The 10,434-nt window shown below is 32.5% G+C and overlaps 1 protein-coding gene across 5 annotated transcripts; it reads left to right on the plus strand.

Moving 5' to 3' along the window:
* The first annotated feature begins 1,052 nt into the window (after window positions 1-1,052).
* On the plus strand, window positions 1,053-9,330 carry LOC105119750 (protein OSB2, chloroplastic-like). Of its 5 annotated transcripts, none has more exons than XM_011017924.1 (8): window positions 1,053-1,579; window positions 1,823-1,961; window positions 2,647-2,740; window positions 2,817-2,920; window positions 3,005-3,152; window positions 8,650-8,714; window positions 8,790-8,976; window positions 9,082-9,330. In XM_011017924.1, exons 1-7 carry the CDS (start codon window positions 1,206-1,208, stop codon window positions 8,952-8,954), a joined length of 1,089 nt encoding a protein of 362 aa, XP_011016226.1. In that variant the 5' UTR covers window positions 1,053-1,205; the 3' UTR covers window positions 8,955-8,976; window positions 9,082-9,330. The 5 variants fall into 5 exon arrangements, with proteins under 5 accessions (XP_011016226.1, XP_011016227.1, XP_011016225.1 ...); XM_011017925.1 differs by having other exon boundaries at window positions 9,099-9,330; XM_011017923.1 differs by having other exon boundaries at window positions 8,790-9,330.
* The last annotated feature ends 1,104 nt before the right edge of the window (window positions 9,331-10,434 follow it).

Here is a 10,434-nt window from a genome sequence, read left to right on the forward strand (position 1 = left end):
TAAGTTTGGCCATCTCTTTATCGTTGCAATTTAAGTTCTTAAAGTCATCAATCAATCCTTTCATTTATGTGATAGGCCTGCATTTAAAATGAATATTTACCACAAATTAAAGGTATCTTATATTATTAGATATATTATTATAAAACATGCTTTGGTTAAGGAGTTATTGATACTTCAAGTGCAAAATGATGATATAAAATCATGATAAAAATGCACTTTTAAGTACTAATCAATAAGGTTATCACGTTCTCAAATAAATATCTCAACACTGGATAAGTGTTCGGTTTTTTTGAGTGTTCATATTTATTATTATATAATAAAATAAAAAATTATGTTTTTAAAAAAAGTTATTAAACCTATTAGAGTCTATGACTGAGTTTGTAGTTTTGATAGGTTAACTTAGCTTAATTAAGAATTAAAATTCATATTTTGTTTTAATTTACATTCTTTAGCGTTATCACAGTTCCAAATAAATGCTACGGCATTGAGTTGATATTCAATTTTATTAATAACTATTTTTATTAAAATATAATTATATAAAAATTATTAAACTTGTTGGAGTTCATGATGCAGGTCGCTAGTGTGGCAAGTTAGATCATAAAATCCAAGTCGATCCAATACATCATCTTTTTAATATCTAAAAAAATAATAAAATCTTGAAATTTTTATTTGGAACCGAGACATATTTTTAATAGTTTTTTGTATTATCTTTAAAATTATCAAATTGATTGGATTATCTCAAGATAATTTTTAAATAATTTAATTTAAAATTTATATTATACAAAAAATTAAATTAAACTTCAACCCACTATTTGTTAACATGATTCCATTCATTCCCTCTATAATTTTTTTCATGTTTAAATATTTTTTAGTTGAACCCATAACACAGTTGAATTATCTAACTTACTGTAACAAAATTTAAACCTCAAATATCCAATAGCCTATTTTTGAACCACCAGGCTCTGTGTGTCATAAATTGACACCAGAGGGACCTCAGTGTTACTAAACCAATTACTTGTAAAAGGGCAATCTGACCAAATGTAAAAGAGTATCGTGAGTGATTTTAGCAGTCCAAAATCTATCCCCAACGAGGCTCCGCACTCTCTCTCCAGAAACATACCAGGTGAGTGGAAATAGCAATTTCGCTGAAGTGTTGTAAAGGGTTTAGAAGAGGGTTTATTGTTGAAAAAACACAGACCACTATCATGGCGATGAAGAATTCATTGTGCAGATGCAGAGTACTTGCAAAAATCGCTACCTCACAACCAACTCCAAGGCGAATCTCTCCTCCACTAACTCTCCTGCTTCAACAATCATCTTGTTACTCCACCAACGAAAAGGAGCACAAGCCACCAACAACTACACTAAAAAAAACACCACCTTTATACAAGAAATCACCTTCCTCTACAGATTTTCCAAGGCCCAAAGAAATCCCATTTCAAGCAAAGGTTGCTAATTCTATTAACTTAATTGGGTATATCGATATGCCTATTCAAACCCAAGTTTCATCTCCTGATGAAAAGTTTCGGGCTGCCACTGTTATTACCCAGGAACCTTCTTATCATTCTCCTGCTCTTCGGTACTCTCTTTTACTACTACTTTTTTTTCGTACACTTGATTCTTCTTTTCTCTTCCTGAGTTTGTCTGTTATTTTTGTCTCTGTTGCTTATGTAGAAAAAAGATTTTGGATGGATTAGCATTTTTAGTAAAAGCTGCTGTAAAGTTTGTTACTTTCACACTGATTGAGTTGCTTTGTTCTGTTACTGATGCTATCTATGTTTCACTTTTGGTTGGTTGATTTGTTTGTCTCTTACAATATTAGGATTCCAATAATATTTGAAGGTGATCTGGCCCATATTGCTGCTTCACACTTGAAGAAAGGAGATTTTGTCTACATAGATGGGCAGTTAAGTACTGACCCCCCTCCTTTCTCTGAGATGCAGGATCAAACCCAAGTTCAGGTAAGCATCATTAACTATGGACCTAAAAATGCAGACATGCGTTACATTCACTGTGCTTTGGGGTTAATTATGTCTAGCATTGGGTTCTTATAAGTATTGTGTTAATTTTATACTGTGGAATGAATAACATCAGGAGGTTGGTGTATTAGATTCTTTTCTTTCTTTCTTCTTTTGATAGAGTGGTCTATTAGATTCTGGACTTTTGGTAACCAGAACATTTTAAGAATTTTAGGCTTTGCATAACTTAGATTAGAAGAGAGTTTTCCTTCATGCACTGAAAGAAACTCAGGCTTAAACATTCTTGAAATATGCCCCTGCCTTAGCTCACTTCTGTTTGCATTGGTCGGTAACTAGGTGGAATATGATCTGTTAAAGTTCATTGCTTCTTGTTCAACAATATCTCAAAGTCAAAACAGAATGAATAGTAGTCAATGCCCATATTCCAATGAGTTGATCTGGATATAATAAAGAAATTGAATTTTTTAACCATATGCGAAGGTGATACTAAAGATGATGCCTCCTTGCATCATATGCTGGAATTTCTTAGCATGCCTATCTGATGTAGGATTGGGATAGCCCGGAGACCAACAAAAGATGCAATAGATTCTCTTTTACAAACCTGATGGGTGTTGTGCTATTGTACATGTGAAAAGCTTATAATGTTAGCTGTGTTCGTTCTTGCTAGGTTTTGGTGAACAGTATCAACTTTATTGAGGGGTCTTTCCAGGTGAAGAAAAGTCTACTCGAGCAGCAACTAGAAGTACCCTTAGATGATGATGGTAAATCCATGTAAGATATTTTTATTAACTTTTTTTGTGATGCTGATTGCTAAGCTATGGCATACTTATCTTTCAGCCAGCATGAAGAGAAAGGGTGAATCTGGATCGAATTCCTGGACAGACCTTCTTGAAAATCCAAATCAGTGGTGGGATTATCGTAGCAGTAAGCGCAGTGGATTGGTAATGATTCACCCTCTAGGTAACTTCTTCTTTAGCTGTTGATATTTATGGATCCGTTACCTGTTTTCTTCTTGTTTTGCACAGGTAAAACCAAAGCACCCAGATTTTAAACACAAGAGTAACAACCAGTCCGTCTGGCTTACTGGGGCACCAAGTTGGATTTTTTCAGGACTTGAAAAGGTGAAATTTGATGTTAAGACTGCCCAACCAACAAAAACAAAGCAGCAAAAAGGTACAAACAACTTAGCTGCTATCCTTAAACTACCTTCACCTGGCCTCCCTATGCTGCATCCTTTAAAATTGGCATATCTAGCAATGTGGATGCTTGTTGTTTTTTTATGTCAATATGTGCTTGTCAATATGAGCTTAGAGAACAATTCTTATGGGAGCCATCAGATGCTTTTGTCCCATGTGGCAAATGGCACCATGCTAGTATAAACATGCAATATCCACACAATAAAGATATCATACCTGAGATATTGTTTATGCATTCGTATGATCAGAGATAATGGAGGGTAACCCAAATGATTGAGAGAGGTAATCCAAACGATTGAGAGATTGAGCTTTATCTTATATTTTTGTTTAATTTATTTAAACTTTTAGTTGAGGTTTATTAATTAGGTTTTATTTGTTGGGTTTGATTTAATTATTATTGGGTATTTTATTTAGAGGGTTGTAAGTCCAATTGCTTGTTTTAGTTAGGGTTTTAATATTTATATCCTACTTTTCTAAATGTTAGACAATTGTTTATGAATTGAATAAAAAATACAAAGTTGCAAACTTTTCTAGCCCCTATTTTTTCTTTTCTTTGGCTTCTTCTTCTCTTCTTCCAGCTTCTTCTTTTTTTTTCATCTTTGGTTTCAAATCTCTTTTGCCCTGAATCATCTTTGGTATCAGAACCTGGTTTTTAAATTGTTCTTACAATTAAACAATCTATGGACTTGTTCAAATTCTTAACATTTAACTTGGTTCATAAAGCCTAGATCATGTAAGATGCTTTCATCCACAGTGAAAAGAAAAAATTAGTATTACATTACAAAAAAAATAGTTTATGTTTTCATTTTGCCCATTTACAATCAAAATCTGCAAAAAAAAAATTGCAATCAGTCAAACACACCCTTAGATTTATTTTGCCCCTAAAGCATAGTCACCACACATTCATTCCCCCGCCTCACGGCTGCAAACCAACCACTCCACCAGAAGATTGGACTCCCACGGCAGATTGGCCAACCCACAGACCAGGTATCCTTATTGCCAATTACAAATCAGCCGCCCCAGCTGCTGCCTTGCCTGACTTGTTACTAAGAAGACCATCACTACCTTGTGCAACCACCAGCAACAACCAGGGCACAAACCAATTGATCTTTTGCCCACGAACAATAGCAGCTCCTCCCTTAGATACAACAGCTCTAGCATAGCAATTCAACCATCCCCATTAGCAAATTGTAATTTTCCTTGGCAACTTCTGGCCAAAACCATAAACTAATATGCCTGACACCACTACCAGATCTAGCACAACAAATCAATGGTGCCGAAGATGCCGCAACATCACACCAACAGTAGGGAAGCAATCCTTTTCTTTTTATTTGTACCAGGTTCAGTCAAGGAGACAACAAATCATTCCAACCATGTCTCACTTTCCATATTAGCCACAACAACTCCTCCACAGCAGCTGTTTGTCCCTCAACAGCCACACCTTATCACGGGATTAGCATTTTTCTTTTCTTTAGTTGTAAGAACAACACCAAGTCAAGGGATTGGCATTTTTCTCTTTAGTTTAGTTTCTGTTTTATAGTGATTAAAAAATAATTATCGTGCACAATTACATCAACGAGGGATGCCATATCGACAACAGCTTGTGTAATTCAATTGCTCTATCACTATTATTCAACAATTTAGTTGGTAAATTACTCAACCTTTTGATTCACTGGATTTTACTTTTTCAGGTTTTGCACTTTCCATTTAAGGTTGTCATTAATATCACTTATGTGCCTAAAAAATTCAAAAAATAAAAATAAAAATAAAAATCCCACCTTTCATTTCTATATGTTATTTTTGCTTATCAACCTCTTTCATTATTGATAATCTAGCATCTAGTCTTTGTTGTTATTTGTGAGTTTCTATTTGTGGCATTATGTTTGATTAATCATTTACATTTAAGAGACTAATATTGCGTGCTTAAAATTTTTCTAGTTTTTTCTATTCTTGATTAATCTTCACATTAAAAAAAAAAAAAGAAATCAACTTTATTTTTGCATTATGATTTCACTTGCAAGAATCATTTGTAATCTCAATTCCATTTCTAAATTAGCATTACATGCATTTGTGTCGTGATCATCTAGTGTTTAAGCTTAAGTCTTCAATTATCGTGGATCCGACCCTTGATGACACTCTTGGGACCATTTGAGGGGAACTGCAAACCTAGATGATCAGCATGTTTAAAAGAATGGGACCATTTGAGGGGAACTGCAAACCTAGATGATCAGCATGTTTAAAAGAATTGAACCCTAAGAGAGTTTTCAAATAAGGCACCCAAAAACCAATAAATATTATAGGAATAATCATTATAGGCAAGTTCACCCTGAACGCAACTAATATGATTATCATTTATGTTACTTTAATCACAATGATCTTGATGAGCGAGTCATAAGCTACAAGTCATGACAAAATAGAAGCCATCATTTTTTATGGTCCTCATGACCGTTGAATCTTTGATATGTAGATTCATGACATGAATTAATTCGTTGAGTGACATAGCTTGTCTGATAATAGGAGAGTTTGATTGCTAAGATGATGTTCATTGATGAAGCCCAACTTTATTTGGAGATGTTGAAGATTGTTTAAAGACGAGACGTAAACCTCCATAACTTATTGGACCAAAATAAAACAAAAACTATAAGAGAAACACCTACTTTGGTTTTATAGGAATAAACTATTGGACCAATGGAACAATTTTAGACAAGAAAATAAGTCTGTCAATGAATATATAACACAATTTAATGATTACATGATGAGATTTGTCATAAGAAAAAATAAAGCCATGACTTTACGTGGTTTTTGTAAAGTTTTAAGTGATGATTTTAGAAAAGAAATCATGTTCATAGGTGTTTTCACTCTTGACCAAACCTATAATGTAGGACAAGATTATGAGTTAGTTATGGGCATCTAGACCCTCTTAGTACTCTTTTTAGGTCTCAATTTAGAAATAATAATTTTTGTATTAAGTGTTTCACCTTGTAGGTTTAATCTGGGTAGTGCTTATATTTATGAAAAAGATAAGGGTAAACGAGTTATCAATAAAATGTCTAGGATAAATTCAAAGGTTCAGTGTGCTAAATGTTAAGGTTTCAGTCATATCTTTGTTAACTATGCCTCTAAACTCTTAGTCATCCAAGAACAGAAAGATATAGATGAAAGTGAAGATTATTATTTTCAAGTGTATAAACCTAATCCTGAGAATTTTAATGACCTCGATGAAGAAGATATGCAAGAAGAGGGACTTAACATTATAAGTCCAAATGAGTTTGAAACAAGGATAATAAAGAATATAATAATTTTGTTTTAGTGGTAGGGGAAGAAGCTTTAAAAAACTTTTTAGTGGAATTGCTCGAAGAGATACATATAGTCTTAGAAGAGTCTTATGATATTGGTTCTCTTAAACTACTTGATTCTCTATCCAACATGCTTGATGTTCAGCATGTCAAAGAGAGCAACATGCTCCTCAGCCCCTCATGGTTGACGTCTAGCACGTCTTCAGAGCAACATGTTGAGCTTCCTGATCTCTTACCCTTGACATTTGAAGAGAAAGATAAAGATAATCATAATTTACTAGGTTATGTCAAAACTATATGTACTTAAGACTTCAAATATTGTTTGTACTCTACATCCTCGGTCATGTAGTGTTCATAGTTACGAATCTAGAAAGCTTGTAAATATTTTTCCTATGTCCAACTCAACTGAGTTTTTTGCATGTTAAGGTTATAAAATATATTTAAGTAATGAATAATATCAATTTGGAGCCGATTTATATAAATATCATGATGCACTTAATGTTTAAGATTATTTCATGTTGCAGACTAGATCTAAGTGATTTTTTTTTGGAAACCAATCATAAATTGTAAGTCAGTAGTGTTCGACCATTCAAAGTGTTGCAAATGATTGAATTAAATAATTATATCATTAAACTGTCACTAAACTTTGATATTAATTCTACTTTGGACCTGAAGGACCTTGTTATATATAAAATATGATTATCTATCCCTGATGATTCTTTTGAAACCTCTACCCCATTATATTTATCTTTAACATAAAAGGAACATATTAATACTACTTTGGATGCACAAGTTTTTACCAGAGATGTGAACTTCAACGAATCCCAATATATGATCTAGACGACTAGATTCAGACTATACTTGGATTATCAGAGAGACATTACAACAACTTGGTCATAATCTTTTGGAATATTATTGGAGTTGTCTTGAACTACACTCAATGAGATCGAGTCTCTCTAATCTTAGGAGAGTTGGTGGAGACACCAAACTTGAGACTTTGTTTACATTTATGTGTAATCATAGATGATGGAGGGTAGCTTAAACCATTGAGAGATTACGTTTTAGCTTATATTTTGATTCAATTTATTTGAATTTTTAGTTGAGGTTTATTAATTAAGTTTTATTTGTTGGGTTTGATTTAATTATTGTTGGGTGTTTTATTTAGTGGGTTATAAACCTAATTGTTTGTTCTAGTTAGGATTTTAGTATTTATATTTTATTTTTCTAAATGTTAGATAGGTGTTTATGAATTGAATAAAAATTACAGAACTGCGTACTTTTCTAACTCCTTTTTTTTTTTTTCTGGCTTCTTCTTCCTAGCTTCTTTTATTTTTCTTCGGCTTCAAATATTTCTTTTCCCGCATCACACACGGATATGAAGAAGGTTTAATGATTATTCATAGCAGATGAGTGTCGATGTGAAGAAGACATTTAATTTCTTTTCCAAATTGTGGACTTGGGCAGCATGTCTTTGTAGCACTGAAGATACTTGGTGTTAAATACTGGTTGTTAAATGGAACACTGAAGATGGGTTTGCCATTCTGGCTTTCTGTAACCAGAACCACCAGCAAAGCAGACAAACACGGCTAATAATGGTTTGAAGGAGGGCCACTTTCCTTCCTAAACTTTTCAATTACTTACCGTGTCAAGTTGGTCTGGATGAATTTATTTATTTTTTAACCAACGAATGGGAATCTTTTTCCTCTATTTTTCTACATAAAAGGAAATACTGAAGGGAAAAATGCCTCCTTTAGCAATATCCCTGATAATTAAACGGTAAACAGATAAACAAGATAAAGGAGCAGAGTTTCTCTTCTCATTTCAATTTCTCATTTGTGATCCTGGCATTCGTATGTGTGAACTTCCCATGTAATTGGGCAGCACCGCACCCCTTTTTGCACGATTTCTATCTAATATTGTCTTTCCAGCATAATTTAAAAAAAAAAAGGTAAAAAATTTGCTTTCTAGAAGAATTTGTCAGTGATTTTCGTTGATAATTAGAGAAAGGAAGACTCTATCCAATTATTATCCTTAATAATGTCAGCATCCCCATTCTACTTTGTTTTTCTCCAATTTCTAATTTATCAGCAAGGCTTTAGGTTGTTCTGCTGGCTTTTTGGCTTTTATCTTGTTTTTTTCTCTCATAATAATACTATCTTCATTGTGGCATGATTTTAGAGGAAGAATGCTGGAAGGACTTGGTTGAAAACCCTCATAAATGGTGGGACAACAGAGTTGACAAGGTAACGCTGCAAAACTTATTCATCTGATCTAATTATTCGTTTATAACTTCATGCCCCCTTGTTTGTTGTATTTAGAAAAACCCAAAATCTCCGGATTTCAAGCACAAAGAAACTGGTGAAGGATTGTGGCTTGACACATCACCAGCTTGGGTGCTCCCAAAGTTGCCGCCTGCAAAAGGTGCAGAAAATGTTGCTGGCATTGAGGGATACAATGCTCTATTGAGCCTAGGAAGGACATAAGTCACTTTTACAAGCTGATCAGGCTGCTGATGCAATTCCCAGTTCAGTGCAGCATTTCATTTGTTTCCCTTCTTTCAAAGGAATCTTTGCTCCACTCACAAGTCACATTTCCGATGGAATTTCGCAGGAAATTGTCTTAAATAGGTTGTTCAAGTTCTCCAATACCAGATATGTGAAGAATCTGAAAATGAAAAGAAGCATCTAGCTTTTAATGTGTTGGCTGCTATCTGCCAGTGGATCATGCAATCATTCTTCCTGATCTTATGACTTGCAGATGCTGTATATCCTTGCCGACTCTCTCTCCAGGTCTCTCAAAACTTAGTTATTAGATCGAGATGGAGTTAGATTGTCATTTTCATGTGTTTTTTCCTTATTAGACTTCCTAAACTGACTCAGTTTTTTAGATATGGCTATGAAGTTTTTAGCTTCTTGTCTGTCCTTTCAGTACTATGACTTGTATGAGATTGTAATTATGACTGTTGTTTAACTATTTGTTGTTTAAAAATATATTAAAATAATTTTTTTATTTTTTAAAAAATATTTTTGAAAATATTTTTGAAATTGAATATTAAAACAATTTAAATATATAAAAAAATAATTTTTAATTAAAAAATTAATTTTTTTTAAAAACAGGTGTTGGACCACCTTTCCAAGCAGTCTCTAAATTAAATGCGGTTGACTTGACGCCAAAATGGGTTTCATCAAAATGGCAAGCGGTAAGCTTGTTGCAATGCTTCCTTAGCTGTAAACATAATTAGATAATGCACATAGAACAGACAATCGAGATGAGTTGATGATATTTTGAGATTGGAGATCGAATTAAGTAGGAATTTTCAAGTTCGAAAAGGGACAACTTGACGACTCATACTTGAGAGAACTTTTTGTTCAATAATGTGGTGAAAACTCTATTTGAATCTAAATAGTTATTACTAATTTATATGCTTGTGTTATGTGTTATGCTAAACAATGGATGGAATTAAAAAAAATTGAATGTAATGAAAAATATTTAAGTTTTAGAGAATTATTTAATATTTTTATTAAATTTACTTAAGTGAGCACATATTAAAACCTTTTCATAATTTCTTGCTTAATTTAAATTTAAATTTAAATTATTTAAGGATTGTTTTGATGTAATTAAATTTATTTTATCAGTCTAAAGACATTTTACCTAATTATTAAGGTAAAAAAATATTAGAATGAAATTAAAAAATAATAAAGATAAAATTAATATAATAACTTGTGATTCAATTTTTTGTCTAGACTAGGTATAATAATAAATTATCTCAGAGTTGTCTTATAATTCAATCGGCTTGATTATTTTAAAGATAATTTAGATGATTGATATAAAAATAAAATTAAAAAAAATAATAAAATTAATAAAAAATAACCTCTCAACTCTTAGTCCAAGTTTTAAATTAAATTTTATAAAAATTAATTTAATATAATTCAATCATTTTGATTAATATAAAAAAAAACCTGG

The sequence above is a fragment of the Populus euphratica genome, unplaced genomic scaffold, assembly GCF_000495115.2.
Source record: "Populus euphratica unplaced genomic scaffold, PopEup_1.0 scaffold3463.1, whole genome shotgun sequence".
In the NCBI taxonomy this organism is placed as follows: domain Eukaryota; kingdom Viridiplantae; phylum Streptophyta; class Magnoliopsida; order Malpighiales; family Salicaceae; genus Populus; species Populus euphratica.

What these genes read in the sequence shown, in the direction of transcription:
- LOC105119750 (XM_011017923.1), top strand. Translation starts at nt 1,206, where the DNA reads ATGGCGATGAAGAATTCATTGTGCAGATGCAGAGTACTTGCAAAAATC. An exon ending in AAAAACAAAGCAGCAAAAAG is followed by an intron (nt 3,153 to 8,649) that starts GTACAAACAACT and finishes GCATGATTTTAG; the next exon opens with AGGAAGAATGCTGGAAGGAC. An exon ending in GGGACAACAGAGTTGACAAG is followed by an intron (nt 8,715 to 8,789) that starts GTAACGCTGCAA and finishes TGTTGTATTTAG; the next exon opens with AAAAACCCAAAATCTCCGGA.